General features: G+C 32.7%; 1 protein-coding gene across 3 annotated transcripts in view; it reads left to right on the top strand.

The window, feature by feature from the left end:
- The window catches only part of PRL-1 (protein-tyrosine phosphatase 4A family member PRL-1), a 111,366-nt gene that overhangs the window by 71,977 nt on the left and 23,795 nt on the right, over nucleotides 1-15,594 (top strand). For all 3 annotated transcript variants that reach the window (XM_089101605.1, XM_089101606.1, XM_089101604.1), the window contains exon 2: nucleotides 10,734-11,451. In XM_089101605.1, coding sequence (XP_088957731.1) covers nucleotides 11,329-11,451 — 123 coding nt within the window. In that variant the 5' untranslated portion in view covers nucleotides 10,734-11,328. The remainder of the gene's footprint in view (nucleotides 1-10,733; nucleotides 11,452-15,594) is intronic.

Here is a 15,594-nt window from a genome sequence, read left to right as displayed (position 1 = left end):
GGGCTATGTGTTTGCACATTAGGGGGGTTGGGGCCAAATTACGACGGAACTGCAGTCAAAATGTGTTAACTATGATTTTAATACATATTGTAAAGTAAGAATTGTTCTCTTAACATGTTTCCTTCTCAACAGGCGGATATCCAGGCTTATATCACTTTTCTAAAGGAAGACGGTACAACTTTGAAGGAAGCCCAACGAATATAGGCAAATTAAATGGAGAGTACAAGATAATGTGTGGAAAATCATGTAACAGCGCTGATGAGTTTAGATATCCTTACGATATCTAATCCTTACGAAATATCTTTACAGAAACTACCTACATTCGAGATTCGATCTAGTTTCGTAATAGTATTTATGGTAGAATTCAAACGGAATGAACTTTATTATATAAATTGTAATAATATTTCAACCTCACGTATGAAAGCCATTTTCAATGGGAATAAAAGTCCGAATATTTCGGCTGAAGCTGATAAAAGTTTGTTCACAATTGGATCTTAATTAAAGGTTAACCTGGTATCATATTTTCATTACATTTGTACTATAAATAGAAAGGCAGTTGGATCCAACAAATTATTTAGAATTTAAGGGAGGGGGGTGTTAAAGAACGTGAAAAAAAAACTCAAAAGGGACCTGTAGTATTTGTGACAGAAAGAAAATTCTTTGGCGCTTTGTTGTTTCTGCTGCCTCAAAGGGGCAAAACCGGAATTTAGGTTATATTAGAGTAGTTTAAGCGGAACATGCCCCTAATGAAGATTTTGCTCCGGGCGCAAGAGAGGCAAGAAGCGGGACGGGATTATTTGTTAATGTACCAAGGACATTGAAAATGAAACATTTTTGATTGAACTGGTTAAGCGGAAATTTACACGACCATATGTGTCTTTAATCTTTTAATGAAAGATATCTTCACACACAGTTCCGCAGTTTTTGATAGCACTACTAAAACTACTACTAACAACTCGCCACAGCACCAAGCCGCCTGAGGCCAACACAGCTACACACTCCTCCTCCATCCTAATCTATTCAAAGCCTCCCTCTTTATACCCTCTAAGGAAGTTCCCATTTACCTTAAATCTTTCTTTACGCATCCTCCCGCCCCAACTACGGACGACCTGCTTTCCGCTTAGCCCTAGACGGTTGGTCGAAACCGCAGCATCAAGCCACCAGAGGCCAACACGTCTACGCTGTCTTTGGGAATATGTCGATGGTTAATATTTGAAATCATATTAACCAAAAGCATTGCCAAGTTTGACTAATTAGTTTTTTTTATTTATTTTTAGTATTTGATACGGCAACCCTGATGAAAATTTGATACTGCCCTAAAAGCTTCATACTTTTGAAGCAACCAAAAGAAAAAAACTTTGAAAATAGCGGTTTTCAGGTATAAAATTAAACCTAAAATGGTCTCAGAGACAAAAAATGTTTTTATTTTGATATCCTTGGTACTTAAACTGTAATTATTTTTGGAGAAATAGAGAAATATGAAAAATAATGACTGAAATCCGTGAAACAAAATACAAGACATAACCGAAAGATAAAAGAGAAAGAATAAGTTACTTTGGAAAATATAAAAATATGAAAAATATTGACTGAAATTCCTGAAACAAAATACAAGACAAAACTCAGAAATAAAGAATAAGTTATTTTAGGAAATATAGAATTTTGAAAAATATAGACTGAAATATGTGAAACAAAATACAAGACAAAACTCAAAGATAAAAAAGAAAGAATAAGTTGCTTTGGTAAATATAGAAATAGGAAAATATAGACTGAAATCCCTGAAACAAAATACAAGACATAATTGAAAGATAAAAAAGAAAGAATAAGTTACTTTGGAAAATGTAGAAGTATGAAAAATATAGACTGAAATCCCTGGAACAAAATACAAGACAAAACACAGAAATAAAGAAAAAATTATTTTGGAAAATATAGAAATTTGAAAATATAGACTGAAATCTGTGAAACAAAATCCAAGACGAAGCTCAAAGAAAAACGAAAGAATAAATTCTTTTGGGAAATATAGAAATATGAAAAATATAGACTGAAATCGTGAAACAAAACTGAAGACGAAACTTGAAAACAAAAAAGATAGAATAGAGGATTTTGGGAAATATCTATGAGGTCTTCAAACAAGATTCAAGGTGAAACTCAAAAATAAAAAAGAAAGAATCAATTATTTTCGGAGATATATGAATATGAAAAATATACTGAAATTTTGTGAAACAAAATACAAGACAAAACTCAAAAATAAAAAAGAAAGAATCAGTTTTTGGGGAAAATTTTTGGGGGCTTTTATTTTGATGTCCTCGTTACTTTAAATGCAAGTTGTTATTTTTGGGGAAATATAGAAATATGACAGATATAGACTAAAATCCGTGAAACAAAAATTCAAAAAAAAGAAAGGAAGAATAAGTTATTTTGGAAAATATAGAAATAGGAAAAATATATACTAAAATCCATGAAAAAAAATCCAAAACGAAACTCAAAAATAAAAAAAAGAAAGAATAAATTTTTTGGTGAAATTTTTGGGGGCTTTTATTTTGATGTCCTTGATACTTTAAAATGGAAGCTATTATCAAGTAAAGTGAGAAATGCTTGGCTGAAAATTGTCGCTTTTTATGGGGATTTAGGCCATTGATGAGGTGCCTATATGCCAATTTCTGTAATGCACGATTGTAATCTTAAACTGTTCTGATATTGATCTGAACTGGATCCTGCGAATAGTCCTAAATAAACAAAGAGTCTTTGGATTGTATCTTAGTTTCTTTGCCTTTAGTTATTGATAGAATCCTGTCTGTTTTAAGACATATGCAAGCGACTTTAGAATCTTTTTTGATGGTTTATTCTGATGATTTTGGTTTATTGAATTGCAATATTTCAAACTCAGTCTCAAAACTTACGGTCAGTATCTGATTTTTCTATTCAAGGTTTTATTCTTCTATAACTTTTCCAATCCTTCTAACTTCTTACATCTTCACGGAGAAGTGAACGGCTGAATTAGTGTTTTTCGGGCTAAAATTGGCCAAATATCACACTAGCTTTCAACCAAAGATTTTTTTTAGGTTCATTTAGCTCTGTATTCACTTATTTTCAGATCAAAAGTTTCCGTCAATCGATGCAAGTGTGCTTCAACCAACCTTCAATCGACCCTTCAATCTCGACTAAAGCTAATGTAGCACAAGGTTTTTGATCAAAATGATTCAGTCATTCAAACTTTCTATTAATCACCGTCTACGCTTGGCTCAAGCGTCAAAGAGGTTCCTAGACGGTCAATTATGCTTGAGTCAATCGATTGACGGAAGCTTTTTATAAAAATGATTGACCGTCTAAGGCCTCCTTTAGAGTTTTGTTTCGTAAAGCAGTGTTCTCAATAGTGAATTCATTTGAAATGGTTCTTTGAAAGTTCGGAATATTTTACTTCAGTTATTCTGTTGCACGTTGAATAGCCAAAGAACCAGATCCTTAAAGTGACCTGTTTACCATTAGGCCTATATATGTCAAGTAAAGAGCTAAAAGTGGCTAAGTAAAGAGCTAATAGTAGCTTTTTAGGCAGCTCTAATTAAAATAGTGCTGCCCGTCTAAAAGTAATAAGGATCCTGGTATTTACATTCAGCTCTGTATAATAATTTTACCATTTTCTAAAATACCAAAAAAAGAAAGAAGAAAGAAATGTTTTGAAGCATCTTTTAGTTGTGTCAAAATTATGAAGCTGTTTGACATTATAGCATTTTGTCAGTGTTGCCATGTTAAACTGTGAAATAAATAAGCAAAACTAATTAGTTAAATTTGACAACTTTTTCTTTTCGTAAAAAAAAATCAAACATTAACTGTAGGCTATTTTGATTTCTAAAGGTAACTACACGTCTAAAGGAAAGCTGCGCTTCCTCAAACTCTTTGCAGTACATTTTTATAAATGTAATAGTAACTAATGTTCCAATTACCTTACAGTCCCACTCAGGGTTTTTATGTTAGATTTTTTTTTTTTTTTTTCGCTGATTAATCCTCCATTTTTTTTTTTTTTTCATTAAAAGGTCTTATTTTCCCCAGATCCTAAGAAATATATGACTGTGTGAATTTCCGATTATAGAATTCAAAACAATCAGATTCATTTTCACTGTTCTTGCTACCTGAAGTCTAAGAGGGGAAGGCGTCATAACTTCCAACCGCCAGGAGCACCAACGTCATTTGGTCCACAAACTCCGTCATAACATCGACAAAAAGAAATCCGTCAGAACCACCAACCGTCACAACATCCAAAATTTTAAAACTTTAGTTTTTTGGGGTTTAGGGGGAAAAGGTACCTAGGTTAGGTTACGTATTTAATATATTCTATACTTTACCCTCACCCCCCTGATGTGCAAATATAGAGCCGAAGTTTGTTTATAAACTATTATATACTTATTACTATTATATAAACTTATAATTTTTTTTGGATGTTGTGACCCTTGGTGGTTCTGACGGATTTTCGTTTTGGATCTTATGGCGTTTGGTGCTTGTGATGGTTGGTCGAAATGGTAGCACCCCTTCTAAGAGTTCTAAGGGAAATTTTGATTTAATACGTATTCACTTCAAATTTAATACAAATTAACAGCTAACCCGGAACAGTTTTTTTTAACTAACTCCTTAATACATATTATAATGATTATAAAATAGAAATAATTCTAGTGAATGATCAGTAAGATATGAATATTAATTTTAATTCGGTTATTCGCCTCCATTTTCCCCAATTCGCTCTCACCTGGAACCTCTATTATTGGCTCCGTTTTGATATACCGAAATTATGTAATGGCATCTGCCGTCGAAAGGCAAAAGTTCGAGCAGCTGATAAGCTACTTTTCAAAATAACTAGTAGACACATTCGTGCTCTCTCTCACTATCAGTTCTTTTGTACTCTCCCGCTCTTGGAAATTCTTATTTTTGTCCAGTGTTGCCGTCATTTTCGGTGAAAAAAAAAGAGTCATGGATATTTTTGGAAATGCATTAGCAGATGTATATCTCAGAGAAACTTGTATATAGCTGGTTCAAGCGAAAAGACACAGAGAATTGACTTGTAAAAACTAGGTGTGACTAAAAACCATGACGTTTTTCTAATTGATTAAACATTCCATGCAAAAGGTCTCTCTGGAATTAATGAATTATGTGTGTGATTGACTTGTACAAAAAAACGTCACAGAAATGCACCTTCCTTTTGACACAGATCAATAGAACAATAACCTCTATTTTTCTCAGTTTGATCACTGTTGGGATTGAAAAATACCAATTAATTATCGAAAATTAAAACATGTTCCGTTAAAATAGAGCTTAAAAATTCTAAACTTCTGCAAAATAACCGTTAGTAATATTCGTAAAATAATTTTCTAGTAATAAATAATTGATTGGTCGAATTAAATTTGGTTTAATTTGATTTAAAGTAATGCGAAATATTAAAACAAATTAGTTTGATGCTAATTATTCATATTAATTTGATAGAATAGGCCCTAAGAATTATACATTTTGGCTATCATTGCTCAAGATGCATTGTAGGAGGCACCTGACACTTTCTAAGAAATTTTTCACCAACATTTGACCCCCCCCTCCCCCTCTTTGTGCTGAACTCTGGGGTTGGGCAAAGCATTTTAATAAAAAAAAATATATAAAAAATAAATGCTTGATCAGAAATGAAAATACAACCCTTTCCCTCAAGAGGAAATATATTCATGATTAAATATACATACAATAAAGTAACAAAAGTACAATATTTTCTGCAAACCGAAAATGATACGATGCCAAAAAAAAAATTCCAAAATTTGATTCACTTTAGTTCTATTTACTTTCCGGTTCGAGTAAATTCCAGTTAGTTCAGGTTTTCTGTTTAATTTTCTAATTTAAAAGAAAAAGAGAAGATAAAAATCAAACCAATAAAATTAAATTTATTAAATTAAAAATACGATTAAAGTCGAATGCAATTATGGTTAGTAAAAATTTAATGTATAATATAATATAATTTAATGTTTTAATTTAATAAATTTAATTTATAATATAATATAATTTAATGCATTAATCTAATTAATTTAATTTGTAATATAATATTATTTAATGTTTTAATTTAATAAATTTAATCTATAATATAATATAATTTAATGTTTTATAAAAATCAAACAAATGAAAACGTTTGAAACCTTTGACACTCAGTCCTCAGGGCTCTTTTAAATACATATTTTTGATTCATAAAATGCAAATGTTGTTCTGGTCCTACGAAGGTTTTGGGAGTGATAGCCCTATTCCTGTTTATGGTGATTGCTATTCGTTTTCAGTTTAACATGATTAATCAGTCTAAGTGATGTGTGTTTTGGGTTTCGCTTATTTCAACAGTATCTGTTGTCTTTATGTTTGATGTGATTACTCATTTTTATTTCTTTTTGTTGTGATGACTCTGATTTTCTTTGAAAATCTTTCTTCGAAAATGTTTTTTTTTAAGTTTTTTTAGTTTTTTTTAAGAAAAAACTAATTTTTGTTTGTTTAGATAACCTGGATGTACATAGGCTATCGTCTTTTCATTTAACTATAGCCTATCCCTCTAAATATAGTTCAAAGATTACTTACCCCTCCCTAAACGCCCCTGAAAGTTTGAACATGCTAACCCAAACCGTTCTGAGATATGATGATACACTTTTTTTGACAGCTTGGAAAAGTATATATGTTTCTTTGAAGAATGTCTGTAATAGAAAATGTTATTTTAAATTAATCTATTGAAATTGGCCCCTCAGATTATTTTTATCCTGCAGAATTTATGATATGATTATATGTATATTAAAATTATATGGTATTGTATCTGTTTCACGATAAAATTATATGAGGAAAATGAAGGTGATTTTAGCCCGTGGATTCAGAAAAAAATACGATTAAAGTCGAGTGCAATTATGGTTTGTAAAAATTTAATTTATAATATAATATAATTTAATTTTTTAATTTAATAGATTTAATTTGTAATGTAATATAATTTAGTTTTTTAATTTAATAGATTTAATTTACAATATAATATAATTTAATGTTTTAATTTAATAGATTTAATTTATGATATAATATAATTTATGTATTAATTTAATAAATTTAGTTTGTAATATAATATAATTTAATGTTTTGATTTAATAAATTTAATCTATAATATAATATAATATGATGTTTTAATTTAATAGATTTAATTTGTAATATAATATAACTTAATCTTTTTTATTCATAAAAACAACTATCTTACCATCAATTTGGGCTTGTTGCTTTATTCAACGTAGAATTTTTGTTGCTAAAGAACCCGGAATTTCGTACTTAAAATGAAGGGAAATTTCATGCTAAATGAACTAAGAAATTACTGCGAAGAAAGTTTCCCCTTATCTAAAATGGAATCTAGAAGTATTTATCTTTCCACAAGATTTAATTATCTTTACTTACATTTATCAGTGTGTTTTCCGAACCTGGGATTATTTGATTTATCGGCTTGCGCGTGGGCGTAGTAAAGAATATGCGATATATATATATATATATATATATATATATATATATATATATATATATATATACAACACTCGTATAAAATTTAATCTGACCTAGATACCTCAACTTCAGTTTTAAAACTTCAAACCCCAGAAACCCAAAGAGTTTGAATCCAAGAAGTTAGGAGTCCAAAAAAATTAGTTATATTTTTGTCAGAATCACTGCTCAATATAACTCTAAACAATGTCAGAGAAATAAAGTAAAGCACATTTGAACCTATTCCCGTTCTCAAAAGTGTGTCCGAGGTAGCTTCGTCTCATTTATGGTGGGAAATTATTGTATAAATCAAATTTATGATATCGAAATATTATAATATATTTACATAATAATAAATCGAATATAATACAATAATGTAATATAATAATTAATATAACATGATAATATAATAAACTAATCATTATAATTAACCAAATCATTAATCAACATTATTGTATAAAAGCTTTTTAACTCTACTGTTCTGTTTTTGTAAAACAGAGTGCAAAAACAGATTTTCATTCATATCTATTTTTGGCCTTTGACCGTATTTGTTGTACCTCACAATTCGTCTAGGTCAACAAATTTTCCCATTGCTATTAAGACATTAAACATGTTAAAGATAAATGTTGAAATATGTCAAAAATCTGTATGTTTTTTCAATTTTGACCTTTGGTTCCTGCGGAATTCTCATTGATCCAGATACGAAATTTTCGAAGTTACAGGCATGAATGTTATTTCACCCAGTGATCTAACTCACAGAAATGTATGGGGGCAGAAAGCATAGACTTCTTTCGGTTTTTAAGTGTAAATGTAAAAAAAAAAAAATCCTCTCAGATCTAAGTATTTCTTACATTTTAGTGATAATGAACAAAAAATCAAATTCTTGAGGAGGGAGCAATTGCCCAATCCCCTCTTTCCATTGGTTCCCCTCTTTGCTTCAGTTAACACTTTTCAAGGACATTAAAAGATACAGTTTGGGGCCTCACCTCATTCAGCCAAAAATGTTGCATTTGGCACATGTTAAGAGCTAGACGTGAATTCTGGAATTAAAGATGTCCCAAATTTTGTTTTAAATTAGAAAATTGCGCTTAATATGTCTTTAAAAGCAACAAGAAGAGCGGAAATGAAATTTGAATATTGTTGATTGGTAAAGTAGAGACTTACACAACCATATATATCTTGAACGATTCATAAAAATCAAAGAATTTGATTTTAACGAAAAAGACCTTCATATGCAGCTATGTATTTAATGCATATGCAACCGGGTTCTTTGTTGTCATTGAGATTTAATTGGAATATTTTTTATTTTTCTATTTATATACATTGTTTTGTATTTTCTTGTTTTCCGTGAAAATTGCCCCCCCCATCCTGCGTCCACGGGGAGTATTCCCATAAAAAATATTTGTTCAGGGAACTCGCCTTGAAAACCATGGAAATGACGACTAACTCTTGTTTTGATATTTCAGCCCCCCCTCCTTCCAATGAATATTTGAAGGGGTGAGTTTTTCAGGGATGATTGTCATTCTCAGAGTATTTTTGTACGGACATTAAACTTGAATGTATAAAACAGGGTTAAATGATAAAGTATTAGCCTCCCACATATTTAAGAGAGCTTTGGATCAAACAGCTGGTACAAACAAACCAGTAGGGCAAAAATACGAGAAAAGTGGGCGAAACTGATTGCCCGGGCAACCCGGGCAGTGGGCAAACCAGGAACAAACTGATGAAGAAATGCCGGTTGCGAAACTAAAAAAAAAAAAACATGAGCGAGAAATCAGCAAAAAAAAAGTACATGACACCAAACAGCTTAAGAAAGTGTAGCTTCACTTTGTAATTGGTCTACCAAATTGGTCATTTGTAATTGGTCATTTGGTCATTGGCCATTGTAATTGGTCATTTAGTCCATCAAATCAAATGCAAGGCAATCTCACTATTGTAATTGTCTGAGAATCAACAGATTGTTAATATTTGAGTTTCTATGAACGAAAAGCATTTTCAAATTTAACTAGTCAGTTTTGCTTTTTTATTTTCACGGTTCATCGTGGCAACACTGACGAAAATTTAGTACTGTTGTTAAAACTTCATAATTTTCTTTGGAAACATTTTGGTTTTCAGGTATGAATAGATTTAGGATGGGTCTAGAGGACAAAACATGTTCATTTCGATATTTTCTTCTTCTTCTTCATTAATTAGAAGGTCTTTGAACACAAAAGGCTGGTTCTTTCACCTCTTTATTGCACTAGCTACAGCACTGGAATACAGTAATGTCCACAGTACTTTAAGATATGTTTAAAAATGCTGTTCTGGTATGTTCCTTCTCTAAGGTCCCTGCTTTTGGGACCTGTGACATGTGAACACCATGAATTGTGGGCGTTTTGAACATGGAGAATGTCACTATGTTCACACAGTTGTGCTTTCTCGTAAAACCTAAGGTCTATTCGTTTTCAGTCAGATTCCAATGTTTGGTGCATCATGGTGGTTATAAGACTGGAATGAAATGTTTCACCTGAGCCACCACAGAATGTACTTGCCAAAAAAAAGACCCAGTTTCGTATTTCTTATTTAGTCGTTTGTGCTTTAGCGGACGGAGTATACCAATTTGATATGAACAGTTTTGTATTCGTACCATAGCTTAAATATTATACATCATGGCAATTTCCTTATTCTCCATTAAAGATTTTTGGGTCATCAGTCGCACACCTTTCGTCATGACTCCAGCTTCGCGCGTGCGCAATGACAAATTTTTAGTACATTGCGATAGGAATATTGAAGACCTGTTGAAGCTATTGCTGTAAACCTTTGAGAAACTTCTTAAACCTCGCGGTGTGATGTCTCCCATTTCTGAACCAAATTTTCAATACTGTATAATGTTTATGCTATGATTTGTACTGTGCGTGATGCTGTGCGTGAGCCGTTATATATATATATATATATATATATATATATATATATATATATATATATATATATATATATATATATATATATATATATATATATATATATATATATATATATATATATATATATATATATATATATATATATATATATATATATATATATAATGCAGCTGTATGACCGTGGAGGATATGAATAGACCAAAGCCAAATTCTGCTTAAATGTGGGTCGCAACCCAGTATTTGAACTCAAACTGAACAGATTTCTTATAAACCTTGGCCTAGTATCTAATACAATGATGAAGTTATTTTTAGCTAGTTTTTATTTTTCAGATATCTTGGTATTTGGTGCGTTCAGTATTGGCAAAGGCAAGTGCGTAGCAGTCAAGCTTCGCACACGTGGAAATTCCATCGCTTAACTCCCAAATTAATCACGGCCTCAGCGTTGTGCGTTGTATGCACACGCTGCACGATTTTCAAATCTACACACCAAATCTGGCTCTGCTTTCGGTCGGCGTAGATAGCGCCATAACTAATTTGGCGCATATTTTAAAATTCGATAGTTACCAATACAAAGATATTGATAGCCCTTTGTCATCACCTTATGGGCTGAGAGGCTCTTTTCCTGGACTTCACGGACATACAACCCACAATCCCATGTGCTCTGACCAAGTTCGTGTTGCAGCGTTTGAGCTTATTCATCTTTACGAGTGGAGGTTTACACCTTAAAGAAGAAGTAGACTAATTTAGTGCCATTGTATAAACGAAAAGGTCCATTACACATATATCAGTGAATTTGACAAATCGTATTTTAGTATCTTAAATAGATTTATATTTATATTCAAATTCTTTAGCTTTGGAATTAACCTCATTGAAGTGAGTTAGTGAGTGAATTTTGTTGATAGTTTTGATTACAATATTAGAAGAAATGGCAGTTAACGGAACCAAAACCAAATTGATTCGGCCAGGCCCATCAGAGATTGAGCATAAGTCAATGAGGTTCCTTATAACGGACAGGCCAACAGATAGTCACATCAGTAGCTACATTGAGGTACTGTTAACCTATTTTGATCTTATTTTTCACTATTCAATAATAAAAATTGTTTTGAAAAAATTGAAAAATGTGGAGTGGGGTCCCCCCCCCACCCCGACTGGGGTGCAGTTTTCTTTTGGACAGTGTTCATGTACATTTTACGAATCAGTCGAGCAAAAGAAACGTTTTCAAAACTCAAAATTCTAGCCTAATAATCGAGCTAAAAATAGAAACAAATTGATCGAAAATCCTAGGAGTCCCCTCTCCTATGCAGCTCCCTTCCCGAAATTCTGGGTCAACATTGATCAAGGCCTAGCCACTGGTCAACACTTTAGAGTGTATACAGACAGACATTCAGGAATATTTGAGAATCTTCTGGGTTTGGGGTCTAATTCCTCAGAAATATATGTTTTTTGGACGTTTTGGACAGTTGTTTTGTTTCTGGAATATAGAGCATATAGATTTTTAGGAACAGGTGGATGAATTCAATGTAGGTGTTTTATATACATGACTGAAGAGTCTACCCCACTCTCTGCTTAGGTTGCTCTGCTCTCTGCTATTGTTCTGCTTCTGTTCAGTTAATTATTGGTTTTTGTGCTTATCAAGTTTTTCCTTTATGGATAAATCCATCATAGCATATGAGTCAGAAATCTTTTTTGTACATAAAGTTTGGTCGCACTAAAATATCTGAGATGCCCTTTTGAAAGTTTCATTTTTTGAAAATTTTGACGGGCTCAAAACTTTTTTGTTGTGATAAATATAAGAAAAAATTGGATAATAACTCTATACAAAACCAGGTAAGTCTTGATTCCATACAAAAACAAACTATGGCCTGGTTCCATGTAAAAAAAGAAGCCTAATTGAACTTAATCGTCCTCCACTGCCAACTTTTTATCTTAAGGGCGGGCAGGCAGGAGTAATGCCTTTTTCAAGGGTTTTCAACTCACAAAAATGCAGGGGGGAGGGGGCGCGGAAAATTTTATTTTAGGACTATAAGTTGATGTAATTTCTTTTTCAATGAAAATACGAGAAAATGTATTTTCAAAATCTAGGGGGGGGGATTGCCATCCTTCCTATCCCCCTATTGACATCCCTGTATAAAAATAGGTATAGACAAGCATTGATATCTAATGCTAAAAAAAACACCTTTGGTGGTTCAAAAACAAGCAGTTCTGAAGTCTTAATCAGGTCTAAATTGTTTTTACGTCCGAATGTCCTAATTGTCCTAACACTTTGACTTTTCATAAATTTAAGTTTCGCTGACTATAGTTGGTCAAATCCAGGGGTGGGTTTAGAGCAAAATCTTGGGGGGGGGGTGAGAAAAGTGCCAATAATTGACCAAATTGACAAATTTGTTATAAAAAAGACTAAAAAAAGAAAAAAAAACAAGATAAGAGGTCACCTTAAAAAACCTTTGGAGGAGGGGGAAAGCCCCCTGGATCCGCCAGTGGTCAAATCAAATGAAGGATCAACCTGCATCAGTGGGTAAAATGACAATCGTCTTTGGTTTTCTGCAAAGAAATATGTCGGAGATGTTTTCCAACCAATCACCAGATGGTGTAAATTTTCACTTTTTACCGTGTGCGCGAGTGTCGAAAATAGTTGTGGAAAAGCATCTTTCAACTTGGGAAGAATAAATTAACTGTAAAATAGAAAAACACGTGTCTTCAAAACCATTATAGTAAAAAGAAAGGATTTCAAGTTTTTTTTATTATTGTTTTTTTTAATAGCATGTCTTCCCAGGAAGAAGTTTCTTTGCATATATTGCAGAGATTTTATGCCCATTTACATTTTATGTCCAATAAAAATAAATTTATTGTCCGTAGTAGAAAAAGCAAATTGGTAGTAAAATAATTATATTTTTAAGTTAAATGTTATCTCGGTGTAACATTTTTGTTGCCCGGATGTCTTGCTTAATAGGAAACCGCACTTTGAAATGATGAATAAGAAGAAAAATGGAGCTAGGTTTCAAATGGGTCCTAATTTCTAATAGAAATATCTTCGTTAAAGTTATGATATGATATTTATTGCATAAAGAATTAATAGGGACAAGAAACAGAATATTAACAACGGTTAACAATAAAATGAAGAAAATTAGTAAATGGAGAAAATTTACAGCAACTGAAGAATAACAAGGAAAAATGCAAATATTTCAGCTGAGATCTTCGCTCTACCATCCTCAGTGCAAAAGATATAAAAATATAGATTGACATCCGTGAAACAAAATACAAGACGGAACTAAAAAAAAAAGGAAAAAAGGATTTTTTTTTTAAACATAGAAATATGAGAATATACAGAAAATAAGAATTAGATTTAAGATGCACAAGGTTAAACGATTAGGAATTTTTTCTTTGTTTTATGGTATTTTTGTGCTCAAAATTCTAGATTTTTACATATTTCAACATTTTCAGAAACTCGCTAAGGTTAAAGGTGCACAAGGTGAGTGCACAAGGAGGATTAGGTGATTTTTTAGGGAAGGAGGAGTTTGTTTACTTTTATTCTTTTTTTGTTGTCAAAATTCTAGATTTTTACATATTTCAACATTTTCAGAAACCCGCTAAGGAAAAAGCTCACCTCATGCTCCTTACTGATTGAATGGTTCCAGGCGTTTACCCCCCCCCCCGGAAAATACTCCCTGCAAAATACCACCCCGCAGAAAATACCCCCACCCCCGTAGAAAATAAGGCTTTCCAAATTTGAGAAAAACGGTCATGGAAAAAAAAACGCTTAACACTTGGAAAAAATTACTTAAAGAAAAACCTTACATTTACTTTATACTGGGAACCTAACAAAATTTCCCTCACTATTCTTCTGTAATTTTTTAGTGGCCATTTACCTAGAAAGAATCGTTTTCTGACGTTTCCCAATAGTTTACCCAGCAACTCCGCAAAATCTGCTATCAGCGTTCTGATTTGGCCACTATAATTAAACAAAGAAGACTCCGATGGTTCGGCCATACACTTCGCCGCCCACACCACACCTTTGTCAATAAAGTGCTCAGATGTACACCTCTTTCGGGATTGAAAAAGCGACATGGGGGACAAAAGAAAACGTGGCTCGCATGCATCAAGACTGATCTAGACCGAATCGGTGGTTTCAAGAAGTATGGACGAAGATGGGGAAAGTCCTGGCTCGATTTGATTGAGCCACTCGCAAACGACCTAGACTCTTGGCTTACTATAATGACGAAGCTACTGGACGCCAAGGAGAGCGGAGATGCGGATGTAGCGGAGTCCTGCTACAAGTACAAGTAAAGTAATACTTGTACCAAACACATTTTGCATGCAGACTTGTTATACTTTACCCCCCCCCCCCCTAATTTGCAAATATATTGCCCAAATTTATTTCTAAAGTAACGAAGAAACTAACGAAAAAATTGGGGAGTCCTCGAATTTTACACAGCGTAAACTTGAGCGAGTGGCGCATAATACAAAGGTACCAAAATTCCTTCCCCCCTACGGGAAAAAAAAAAATCTCAAATTTGGAAAGCCTTATTTTCCACTGGGGGTATTTTCCGGGGGGGGGGGGGGGTAAACGCCGGCCACGATTGAATATCTCAATTCTCTCTGCCTCTATCCTCAGACTTTGACAGCTCAAAACGAATAATAGAAAAATAAATTAATTTGAAATCAGTGATTAGGAAAGGATGGATTTATATGTCATGCTTCATTGAGTTATGCTCAAAATGTTCAATATCTATATATTTAACATTTTTGCAAATTCCCTATGGAAAAAGGTCGCTTTTGCGCTGCTTACTGATGGAATCTCTGAATCCTATCCTCAGAATCAGTATCACCCGTATCAGGATTATTTTCTTGTTATTTTATTATTGCTAAAATTTTTGAGATAATCCAGTGAAAACGAGATGCTTATCTTGGGAAATTAATTCCTTAAATTCCAGTTTTGATTCATGCTTTGCTTGGTTGAACAATCGATTTCACAATCTGCGTGAAGAAATGTTTATTTTGCAATCTCTTGACTGCTCCAGACAAATTATCTGGTTTACTTTAATTAAGCTCTCATAAATTATACTACACTATAATTAACTCAACGGAATTGGTAACTGCCTTAGAGCGTCCTTCTTTAATGTACCAAGAACAGTGACAATTACTTCCGATTGTTTGTATTGGCTAAGGAGCAACTGGCATGTTCGTATATATC

This window comes from Artemia sp. Qi Xiang Cuo, chromosome 15 (genome assembly GCF_049724085.1).
Source record: "Artemia sp. Qi Xiang Cuo chromosome 15, ASM4972408v1, whole genome shotgun sequence".
NCBI classification, from domain to species: Eukaryota; Metazoa; Arthropoda; class Branchiopoda; order Anostraca; family Artemiidae; genus Artemia; species Artemia sp. Qi Xiang Cuo.
Note: the sequence above shows the minus strand (reverse complement) of the source record. Positions and strands in the feature narration are given on the sequence as shown.